The sequence below is a fragment of the Gouania willdenowi genome, chromosome 7 (assembly GCF_900634775.1).
Source record: "Gouania willdenowi chromosome 7, fGouWil2.1, whole genome shotgun sequence".
In the NCBI taxonomy this organism is placed as follows: domain Eukaryota; kingdom Metazoa; phylum Chordata; class Actinopteri; order Blenniiformes; family Gobiesocidae; genus Gouania; species Gouania willdenowi.
In genome coordinates, this window is record NC_041050.1 from 27,564,449 (window position 1) to 27,576,835 (window position 12,387).

General features: G+C 39.9%; 1 protein-coding gene across 1 annotated transcript; it reads left to right on the forward strand.

The window, feature by feature from the left end:
- Window positions 1–1,008: 1,008 nt before the first annotated feature.
- htr6 (5-hydroxytryptamine (serotonin) receptor 6) lies at window positions 1,009–10,590 on the forward strand. The gene is made up of 3 exons (XM_028452798.1): window positions 1,009–1,911; window positions 6,434–6,568; window positions 9,803–10,590. The coding sequence occupies exons 1-3, from the start codon at window positions 1,009–1,011 to the stop codon at window positions 10,157–10,159; spliced, it is 1,395 nt and encodes a 464-aa protein (XP_028308599.1). The 3' UTR covers window positions 10,160–10,590.
- Window positions 10,591–12,387: the final 1,797 nt, after the last annotated feature.

The window sequence follows — 12,387 nt, forward strand, 5'->3', positions numbered from 1 at the left end:
GTAATAGTGTAGATTTGTATGATTTTTGTATTTTCTAAAAAAATACATCAGTTTTGTTTCACACTATTTGGATTGTCCTCACATAGTTTCATATACACAGTGTAAACACAAGTGGCTTTCAGCTCCCAGACTAATAAAATTCCAATATTGTTTTGCCAAAAATTAGATTAAGAAGGTGAGAGCACTGTGACCAGAAGAAAGACCACCCACACTGGTTCCTATGATACACAATTAGCATATCTTGGCTGTGTTTGTGCATGGTTATGCATTAACAGCTCCGTGCTTTGACACGTTCCCTCTCAGTATCTGTGCGCTCAGGCTGTGAGACACGCTTGAGTGTCCGACACAGGGATTAGCACGAGGACCAAGGACGTGAAAAGGCAGCACCACAAGGACCGCTGCATCTTTAGAGCACTTGACAACATAGGGTTTTGCTTACAAATGACAGTTGCACAGTTTGGTATTGCTTTTCTGGCTTTTTTTTTTTTTTTTTTTTTTGCTGTTTCCCAAAATAAAAAGGACTTTATATGAGGCAGCAGAGCTCGTGCTCATCCAAGAGACTGAGAGATGAGCCAACCCACTTCACTGAGATGAGGTGTGTGTTTCTGCCAGTTGGTCGTGTTCATCTTCAGTGGGTGCTCTTAACAGCACTGCTCTTGTATGCCTAGTCAAGGCTCATCTCTTTCTGTGCCCTCCTCCAGCGTCTGTCATTGTGACTCGCTGCCTCCAAAGCCGCTTTCAGCAAACGAATGGCTCATTCACGCTGGAGGCAGGGACGCAGCAGCCAGGATGGAGAGATGAGTAAAAGTGTGCCGGTTCCTGGATGTATTCCTGCCAAAGGGAGATGGAGTTATGTCATAATGAGGATGAGTCTGGAACAGGTTGGATGGCTTCACAGGGGACGACACCAGTGGCTGGTTTTTTCAATGCTTCCCCTTCAATGAACAGATCTGTGGGGCTGTAAATGAAGAGGAACCTCCTGAAGATTTCTGGTTGATTGGCGCTACAATGGCAGACCCTTCATTTTCTGCAAGCTTTGGAAGCTACAACATCAGCCCAAACTCTGCCAGCACTTGGAACATCACAGGAAGTGGCCCATGGCTGTTGGCTTTTATGTTGACCGTCATCATCCTCATGACCATCTGTGGGAACGTCCTGCTCATCGCCTTAGTGTTCGCCCATCGCTCCCTGCGCTGCACCTCCAACTGTTTCCTGGTGTCTTTGTTCCTGTCTGACCTCATGGTGGCCCTGGTGGTGATGCCGCCCGCCATGTTGAATGTCCTGTGCGGGGCTTGGGTACTCTGGCCTGCCTTTTGTCCCATTTGGCTCTGTTTTGACGTCATGTGCTGCAGCGCCTCCATCCTCAACCTGTGCGTGATCAGCCTGGACCGTTACATCTTCATCATCTCACCGCTGCGCTACAAGCAGAGGATGACCCCTCCTCGAGCTTTGCTCCTGGTGGGGGCTGCTTGGGGATTGGCGGCACTGGCCTCCTTTTTGCCAATTGAAATGAAGTGGCACAGCTTGGGCCACAGCCAGTCATTATTTCCTGAGGTTGGTAATGTAAGCTCGTACACGGACAAGCTGTACCCTGAGTCCTACTTCCAGCTGTCGCCATCAGGAGGCCTTTCCTTCCAGTGTCGCCTTCAGGTCACCTTGCCTTTTGCTCTGGTGGCGTCTGTGCTCACCTTTTTCTTACCTTCCAGCGCCATATGCTTCACTTACTGTAGGATCCTCTTAGCAGCTCGGAGACAAGCAAGGAGGGTGGCAGCACTGAGTCACCCTCCACACCCACACCCGTCTCAGGGAGAGCCGTCCCGACCTCCAACACCAGGGGTTGCTTTGAGGCAAGGGCAGCAGGATGCAGACGACTGCAGTCACCAGGGGCCGCCCGTCGCACAAAACATGCCGGTAAGAAAAAACACAGGGAAATGCAGGTCAGTATTCATCTGAGGGTCAAACATTAGAGTCTAGATGGACAACTTTGATCACAGGAAGGGACGCAAAACTGTGATTCTTTGATCTGAGGACCACATTATGGACATTCATGTCAACATTTACACATATGACTTTTGTGCCGTTTTGTATGTTTTTGTGTGTTTGTTGTCTTTTTGTTGTTATTTGTATATTTTGCTCTCCTTTAGTGTGTTTTTTGAGTCATTTTGTGTATTTTTCTTGTCATTCTGTATATTTTTCTGTCATTCTGTGTATTTTTTTGCTGTGCTGTGTGTCAAGAGTCACTCTGTAATTTTGTGTTGTTTCGAGTACTTTTTTGTATTTTTAACATTTTTTTTTTCTGTATTTTTTGGAGTCATTTTGTGTATTTTCGCTGTCACTTTTTTGTGTCAAATAATTGCTTTTAAATTTAAAAAAAAATCCTAATTTTAGAATAAACCTTATGTTTTTTGTCAAATAGCTCTTTTTATAATATCATACAGTAAAACTAGAGTATCTCTTTAATTAAGAATGTGAATACTATTGTAGTGTATTAGTGGGTCTGGGTCTTGATTTTAAAAGAAATGTGTCAAAAAGCAGCTCTTTGTCCAAATGAAGCCATTCAGAGTAATTAATGACAATAATCCATAACTCATAGAAAGAGAAAACTGCAGGAGAAAAACAGTTTTTAAATGATGTCCCAGATTTGAATCTTTTGTCCCAGTTTGCATAATCATCAATAAAAAGAATGTGTTTTCTTGAATTGAATGAAACCAAAGAAATGGTTTGAAATAAACAAAATTCCTCTTGGAGGTTTGCAGCGTTACCATTGATTGAGTGTTTATTAAAAAAAAAAACCTCTCCTCCACGCTGTCGACCTTGCAGCACAGATGAATGTATTTGTTAGGCTTTGACAGCAGGTTGAACCTGGAAACAAAAGGTACCATTACTGTACATGTTTTCCTCTGAAATAACTGTGGCATATAATATTATATAAGGTAAATAGAGTATTATCCTCCTTCCTTAGGTAAGCTACTGTCAATCACAGCTAAATAGGACCTCAATTCAGTCAGAGATAATGCAATGTATTGAAAATGTTTTCCATCAACTGAATAAAATGCATGCATGAATAGCCAACACCATCAGAGGCACTTTCCCCAGAGATATCTAACTTTGTGAATAAAATGCAAACCTATGAGTAATTAGTAAATGTCAGTATGTCACACTGATTAAAGTCACTGAACAAATTGAAAGGATCTTAAACTAAACAATTTTTTGATACATTTCAGCTTTATAGAAATAGGAATTCATTTAAATTCAATGAATCAGAATCAGAATTCCTTTATTAATCCCAGGGGGAAATTGCTGCAAAGGTTATGACTTAAAGCATGTATAGAAACGTAACAGCCACTCTTCTGTTGATATCATGTCCCTGATCCTTTGAAACAAATGCTGAATATAAAAGGAGAACATGTGAACATTTCTCAGCACCGACGTCTTTAACAGGAAGTGACAAAAAGGAATTCAATAGGAGAAACATTCTAAATCAGTAGTTCTCAAACTTTTTCTATAGCATCCCCCTTTGAAGGATTAAAAACCGTCTTGGTGCACCCCAGTCGCAACAGGATTTCAACAAAATGGGTTAAAAAAAAATTAGAGGTATCGGCCGGCTGATATATCGGCCATTTTTTAAATAAAATGTATTTAGCATTTTTGAGTAGCCATTAAAGGAAAAAAGAAAGAAGGTAAAAAAAACATCCATTTGGCTGTATAATATACAAAATTAAAGAAAGAATAATGATAATAGCATAGGAGAGGTACAGAAGCCAATAGGCTTACAAATATAAAGCAGATATAATAGGATATGGTCATAATATAATAGTGGCTGATCAAATATCCTTAATAGGATAAGGATTTTTGTTTTACTTGGTTGTGTACGGGTTCATTTAAAGTTCAATAAATTGTAAGAGTTCTATTGGTGTATTTAATTTAATTTGTAGTATATACATTTATATCATATGAGTGTTTCAACTGTCTTTCATAATCAAAAAAAAAAAAGAATATCGGCATCCAAAATTGGCTTCGGCCTCAATAAAAAAAAAAATCCATATCTGCATTGGTCTTTTGAAAATCCCATATCGGTCGACCTCTAAAAAAAAGATGTTTATTGAAAAAGGGGAAAAAAAAGATTATTGTTCTTCAAAACTCATGAAAGTAACATTTGCAATCACATATTTTAGAACAGTAATAATAAAGTCCTTTGAGTGCAACAACAAAAAAATCCCACCCATCATGGTGTCAAGGGCCCCACAGTTTGGGAACCACTGTTCTAAATGATAATGCAAACAATAGGGTTTAATGTGTAATATAAGGGCTCATGGGAACAGCTGTGCAGCTGTCATTTGTGGTTAGCTGTGGGTGTTTAGTGTTGCAATTCATTTGGGGTTCTCTCGACTTCACCGAATGTGTGAAGACCAGTCTGCCTTGTGGGAAACAATCTGAAAGGTCCCATATCATGCTATCTCCATTTGTTCTAAGAACCCCAAAAATATAGTATTTGAGGTTTATTTTCCCAAACTCACCTGTTTTCCAGAGTTGCAGCCTCTGAAAAGTCACTTTCTGAGCAACTCTACACAAACAGGCTGATTTGCTTCTTACTTATGCATATTCATGAGTGGGCGTGTCTATAGGGGGCGTTCGCCAGTACATACGCAGACTGTAGAAAATACATACATAGCGCTGCACGAAGGATGCTGAAATGCTCACCTTTGTGGGCGTGTCTGTTTACATGTCAATCACAGCAGAGAGCTTCCTGGAGGCGCGGTTTCTCCAGCTCAGTGCCGCGTCAAATTCGTCATCAAAGTGAGAACGCGTCATCAAATTGTAGCGAAGTGTTTGTGCTCACCCTGCAGTAAGAAAGGAGCAAATCACCCTCTAACTAACGATTGAGGGAATCAATGAAAAAACACTTTGGGCATGTGTATGAAGCCCATATAGCACTTTTATGATGTTTAAAGCACAGAAAAGGTAATTTAGCGTAACACGGGCCCTTGAAATGGGAACCACTAAACTACAAGCATGACCAACATCGCTTCCACCGCCTCTTAAATGAAAGGAAAGCTTGTGTTTTGATTTAGTACATTTATACTTACCCCAAATCTATGCAAAACAACCTATGAATTCAGGGGCAGCCAAGACCGTACGTCTTTAAAACAGGGGTCACCAACACGGTGCCCGCCGGCCCCTGGTAGCCCGCATGGACCATGTGAGGTGAGAGCTCTAGTCACCAATGAGTTCCATCTGATTTACTTTCCAGAATTAAATCTAACAAATATGCAGGGCCGGCCTTCCCGACAGGCAACACAGGCGGCCGCCAAATTACACCCCCAATTTAAATAAATAAAAAAAAAAAAACATTAATTTAAAAAGGTATAATAAACATGAAACACACCCTTTAAAGTCACTGTACATGTTTTCTCTTAATTTAATATTAATAATAAAATTATGTATCTGCTTATCTTCTGCTCATATTTATATTTATTTCATTTTAATTCTTGTTCTATTCTATAAAATTCTATTGTGTTGTTTGCACATTGTGTTCTTTGGTTTTAAGATTTGTATTATTGACTAGTAAAACAGGAAAGTAGAAATTTCCTTGTACTGAAACTTTTATATCTTATTGTAACTTTTGATTGCACTGTTTTGCATTGCTTTTGGATTTTCCACTATTTTTGTTATTGTTCCCTCAATACATTTCCACTATACCTGTAGGTGTTATATTGTATTATAGTGCATTATTTTAAATTTAAAAAATAAGTTGGGGGGGGTAAAATAATTTCGCCTAGGACACCAAAAAGGCTAGGGCCGGCCCTGCAAATATGCATTCAGATGACAGAGCCTTACTAGAGTTAGATACTTTTTGTTTAAAATTAATCATCTTTAAATGTTCATTTTTACTGAAACGAGACAAACGTGTCCAAGTATGGCAGATAGGATTTCATTAAATGTGGTGCATATTTGGTGTTTAGATTGTGATGTTTTTTTCCCAGAAAAATGTAATTAAAAAACAAAAGTGGAGTTTTATAAAAACTTACATAATTGTAAGAACATGTTTCAGTTGGTAAATGAGTAGTTAGTGGCTAGTAAAATAGGAACACGATGATTCCCTATGAAATGTGTCAGAAGTGGTCATTTGAAAATGAAACAATGGCATACAGTAAGAGAAATAAAGTATTGCATGTTGAAACTTAAGCATTTCCTACCTTTTTAAGCAGATGCAAAGTCTTCTGTCATTATCTTCCCCTCTGATTAAAGTGAAACTGGGAAATTGTAGCAGTATCTCTGCGTTTATCAAACTGGTAGCCCTTTGGATTATTCACTAACTTTGAAGTAGCTCACGGTTTCAGAAAGGTTGGTGACTGACCCCTGCTTTAAAAGATCTCATTCAATACATTGTGTCTAATTTAATGGCTCTCTATTGTTCTGCTGCTGTTCCAAGCCGTTGATGAACAGCGAGCGGCGCCTGGCTCACAGGCAGGGCCGCAGGGCGCTGAAGGCCAGTCTGACTCTGGGCGTCCTCCTGGGACTCTTCTTCAGCGCTTGGCTGCCTTTTTTCATCACCAACATGGCCCAGGTCAGTGAATACACCACGCACTACAAAACACTACCAAATACACAAGAAATGCAAGCCTATCAAGTATTTAGCATCGATGTTTTGTTGTGTGAAGGTCTACTGACTCCATATTTTATAAAGTTGGTTTCTTTCCTCTTATAAAATTCTTAACGTTTCAGAGATTGGTCACCGTTCTTGGATGTGGGCGCAAAGAAAGAGTGTGAAATATATTGAAAGTGTTGGAAAATAGAGAAAAAAACAACTCATAGATACTAGTCTATTTCAGTCCAGGCCAGTATTCACGTCACCAGACTCACCACAGCCTTGTGACGAGGAAGAGATAGGCATTTCATCTTTGTGTGGCTGACTCATCCCAAAGCCAATAAAGAACCTCCAATGCACCATTTCCCATCTGTGGCCTCTCGCCTCTCCCCTGCACTCTCCTTGGTTTTCACACTCAATGTGGTCTTGTGTGAAAGGCTTGTACACACACACACACACCTTTTTGTGTCCCATTTTGAATCCCTCCCTGTCTCATCTTGGAAGTATTGGAAGGTCTCCTCTAACAGCTGTCTCCTCTCCGACGCATCTCTAAATCTTCAGTTGATGTTTAACGCCAGTGTTTTCCGAAGAAATGAAAGGATGAAAGACATACGCACCACACAGCCTGTGCTTCACTAATGAGAACAAGTCATCGAGAAAGTAATTACAAATGTGAACTTAGACGTAATGCGTTCCCCTGATGACTGTTTGAAGTTTTTACTGCATTTCCTAATATTCATTACTCAAGCTCTGGTAAATAACGTGGCTATTATTTTTTTAGTGCATTACACACTCACACACAAATATAGCTTACCACCACTGGTATGACTGATGCGAGTGACTGTGGTTAATTAATAATCATGTCTGTACATGCTTTGAGTCTCCTTGAAAAAAGTGCTACACAAATCCAAGCCATTATTATTATTATTATTATTATTTACTGTATGCATACATATTTATGCAATGCATCTTCTGCACAAACATACACACACTGACAAATTATTGGAAAGACTCAGAGGACACTGAGTTAAAAAGGCATAAATATTAATTTTACAGTGCAGTTTAATACAAAAAGGAAATGAACAGAATTCCCAGAAATGATCAGACCTCATGAAGCTTTAACCACATAAAATAGAATTTAAAAAGAAAAAAAAAAAAAACAGGTAATGTAACTTTAAAACAAGCTGAGCTTGATGTTCTCATGAGAATCCACAGGACTGTATCCAAACTTAGTGAATGACTTAAAAAGAACTAAAACTGAATGAAATTTTAATCAGAAGTCTAACCAAAAAGAATAACGTAAAAACACTTCTATGCCTCCATCTATGGGTTTCCATATCCCACAATGCCATGCACAAAACTTTTCTAACCGTGTCAATAAGAAAGTGATTACAGTGGAGATGAAAACTAATTTCAGCCTTTTACCTCTTCTTATCAAGCAAATGATTTTCAATGTATTGATCAACAAGGCTTACACTAAGGGGTGGTATCACTTAAGGTATTTGGGTATTAAAACGTGCAAACGTCACTCCATGTGCTAATAAGGGGTACAAACCCCAGGGAATCAGGACAGTGTACTGCGAGTCACAATACCCCCACAAAATAATCCATGTGGTGCGTTTCCCTCTGATGAATATGTAAAGTAGGCAGATCACACAAGGAGAGCAAAAAAAATGCAAATTAATGCAGTGGATGCAATGCGATTCATCTGTTTTCAGAGTTTGTCTTGTTGCCTTCAGGGCGTCGTTTTAACACCCCGGCACAGAAAATAAACCGGTTTTCCAATTCTTTTGTGCTCTCCTCGATGAAATTGTTTTTTTTTATTTTATTGTACCTGTATGTTAGGAGTGTGACGATATCTCGATACGGCGATATATCGCAATATTTTTTGCGAAAGATATATATATATATATATATATATATATATATATATAGGACGGTTTCTGTCCAAAGCTGCTCCTGTTTTCCATGAACTGATCAGAGCAAAGTTATAGTCCTGAGAGAGCAGCCACATATAAGTTAGGGGAAAAAAATAACATTAGGTTTTGAAGTTTATTAAACAGCGCTTTTGTTTATTTAGTTTTCTGTATTATTGAATGTTTGTGCAACAGACAGAGAAGTCCTTCTGCCTCCAATTTAAATTCTTCAAATGTCATTTTGCGCTTCTGTGCCTCACCTCGCCACATCGAAGGAGCAAAATGTTCATTTAAAGCACAACTAAGTAACTTGAGCTTAGCGCTCCCCTAAAGGTCCCTTTTGGTCACTGTCTTAAAACTCTGCACCCCCCGCCGCCTGCCCCACCCCACAGCTACATGCGCACCTTTGTTCTCCCAAGACGATAGCAACTGATCACTAAGGGTGCTTTCACACACACAGTCCTATGTGACCATGTGAACAGTATGAGGCATGTAAGATAGAGACAAGTAAAATAAATGAATGATGTGTGAGTAATACGGAATGGAGTGTGGAAATGTGTGTGATGTGTTTGTTTGTGCTGACAAAGCAACTCTGAAAATGCATGGATGGATGGATAGATAAATAGATATTTGTGTGTGTGCTGCCTGATGGAGCGCTGGGTTGCGAGTGTGTTTGCGTGTCTGTTGCGCAACCACACACACTATTGGCGCTGCAACGACAGTGTGTGTGATTGCTGTGTGCTGCTGCTGAGCTGTCACTGTATTGCTCCGTTCCTCGGACAAAGGTCGTCTCTGCCTTTTTTTTGCTGGCTCCGCCACTATAGCAGTTTGAGAAAAGTGAATTTGTAGACAACCGTGTGCAGGTCATAATCTAGCATTAGTTTGTATTGGGCTGCCGTAAAGCAGTACGTCTTGCCACCGGGTCAGAGACAGCAGTGGGGGATGAAAGACCCCCCAATCACCCATAAACACTTGTATCACCCTAACAGGGACTATGAGAAGGATTTATTAAGGTGAAAAAGTTACTTAGTTCTACTTTAAATAAGGCGGTCTCAACCACGTCTATACATGCACCAATTTGCGCTGCAATGTTATTGAATTCCCCACAGCAGGTAAAGAAACTGCGCCACCAAAGTATTTAGGGTGGCACCTGATTTACCACCCTTTATTTCAGATCATAGTGAATCTGCCCATATGTATTTATCTGATCAATTTTCACCTACAGCAACTTTAAGTCCACAGTTGCTGCCTAAAGAACTCTTTATGAAATCTACTGTTGTGTCCTGTCTTTGTCCAGGCCGTGTGTGAGTGTGTCCCTCTGGCTCTGTTTGATGCCATCACCTGGCTGGGCTACTGCAACAGCACAATGAATCCCATCATCTACCCTCTGTTCATGAGGGACTTTAAGCGAGCTCTGGGGAAGCTTTTGCCCTGCTGCTCCTCTCGCTCCCCCAGACGACCTTCACCGGCTCTCTCCCTCTCTCTACGCAACTCAGGAGAGCCCAACGTGGCTAGCAGTTCTCCCTCACCGCTGGCTTCAGACCCCACCCACCCACCGGCCACGGCCACGGATGCTGTGAACCTGCTGGATGTGGAGCATGCTGGGATTGAGCTGCCAATACTCCTGCCCAATCAGGTCGACAACCTTGACTGAACACGACGCCTCCCAACAGCTTTTGACTCTTTTTGAGAGTATTGATAATGTGTTTTTCTAACATACTGTTAAAACAATATGTTACGCAGGTAAGCCATTGTTTTTTATGACACACAAACAGTATCTGAAGTATTTTGTGCTAACTACTGCCGTCTATTGGCTTGGAGGAATGCTCAAATTCATCTTGCCTATGAATCCTGATTCTATAGAGCAGTGGTTCTCAAAGTTCTCAGCCCACGACCTCCAAAATAAAGGTTCCAGAGACCGGGGACCCCACTGTCATTGAAGGTGGTTAAACACAGACGAGAACATTGAAGAACAGTCATGTGGAGATGGAGCCATCTATAAGGAGGAATAAAGGGGAGAGCTTTTAGGGGCCGATTCATAAAGTCAGCAAAATGATGGTCCATTGTTTTATGAATCTGTGATAATCACATTTATTTATCTTAATAATATCCACTGTTATCCAGGAAGTTTATTATTATTTGCACCATAGTATATAGTCATCTTAAAGATGTAAATTCTTGTTTTATTCAGAAATACATTTGAAATTTGACTTAAAAAAAAAAACCACAGAAAATGGGTAAATTCCAAATTACAGTGGCCAAAAACAGACAGAAAAAGTGGTTCAAAGTGCGGATGTGGTTAAATTGAAAAAAATAAGCGTGAATTATAATAATGGGTCAACATATGTGACATTAGGTGGGAAAAGTGGTGGAAAGGGTTTAACAGTGCCAAAAATGTCCTAAAAGTGGAAAAAATGTGCAGAAAAGGCATTGAAATTTGATGGAGAAGTGGCAGAAATGGGAGTAATGTAACAAAAATGCATTAAAAGGAGCACAAATATGGCAAGAAAAAGTGATGTGTTCAAATATGGCAAGTTTGATGTAGTTGCAGAAAAAGGGTAAAAACAAGCAAAAATGGTTCAGAAAATATTCTTGGTTTCTTGAAGGCTTCTGGTGACCTCCTCAGTGTCTCACGACCCTAAATGGGGCCCTGACCCCAAGGTTGAGAACCCCTGCTATAGAGCAGTGTTTCTTAACCTGGGGCTTGTCGTGTCTGCTCTCAGGACTTGGTCAGGGGTCGGCAGTGGACACAGTAAAAATGTGTTACACAAAATGAATTTTCATGCTAAACTAGTATATTAAAAGACGAATTATGGTAGCATAAAATGTTAAATTAAAATGTAAATATTAATTCATAAAAAAACGTAATTAAAAGCCTTTGAACTAAGAATCAGCCCAGGCTTCCGCGTGTTTGCCTGAATAAAATTTCAACCTATGTTTTTAAGAAAAGGTTTTTTAATTTTTTCAAAATACGAAGGGTTCAGTTGATGCAGAGGAAGCTTGCAGGATTCAGTACCTCCAAGAAAGTTAACAACCACTGCTGTAAAACAATTGGACTAACCAAGAGGAATTGGACAGTTTGTTTTTTCTATAACCAGTACTCACACTTATTTCTATCATCCCTTGTTAATGTTTGGTTATTTAAATGTCAGCACAATCCTCTGAACTCTCTTTTTCATGTGGAGCATTGGTTACAAAATGAACAATTTGTTGATGCGTTTCTGAAGTTAGGGAGCTCTTAGAATGTCAGTATTTCTGGCTTTGCCTTCACATGTCCTTATACCACAATAGTGCTTTTTAAACTGGTGCCATTTATTGTAGATGGGTGGAAAAACAGTTTTGTGGACATGCAAAGTGGTGTCTACAATAATGAGTCATGATCTTAGAAATGAAGTGATCAATGTTTCCGTCTATACTTGTGCTCCAGGTTCCTGGTTGGAAGAAGTGCATATGAATGAATGCCAATGTTGACTCAAAGGCGTAACCTAAAGAGGCTCAGCCGCTTTGATCTCTGCCTTTCAACAGGCCCCCTTTTAAACATTCATTGAACATACTCACAACAAGAGCGCAAACCTCCGCCAAGTGCCAAATCTCTGGATGTCATTTGGCTTGGGTTTAAAGAACTAGAAGTGAACAAGTGTAAAGCTTTTAAATTAAATGAGCTGTGTTTGAAGTAAGGATGTCATATTTATGCTTTCTTATACATCAGTGCCCGTATTCACGAAGCTTCTCAGAATCCTCTCAGAGAGCTCCTAACTTAGCCTAAAAATTCCTAGCAAGGAATCTTAGCTTAAAAGTGATCCAGGAAGTTTCTGAGAGCAACTCTATGCAACGAGTTCACAGAATATTCAAAAAAAATCTTAGTGAGGAGGTGTGGTTGAC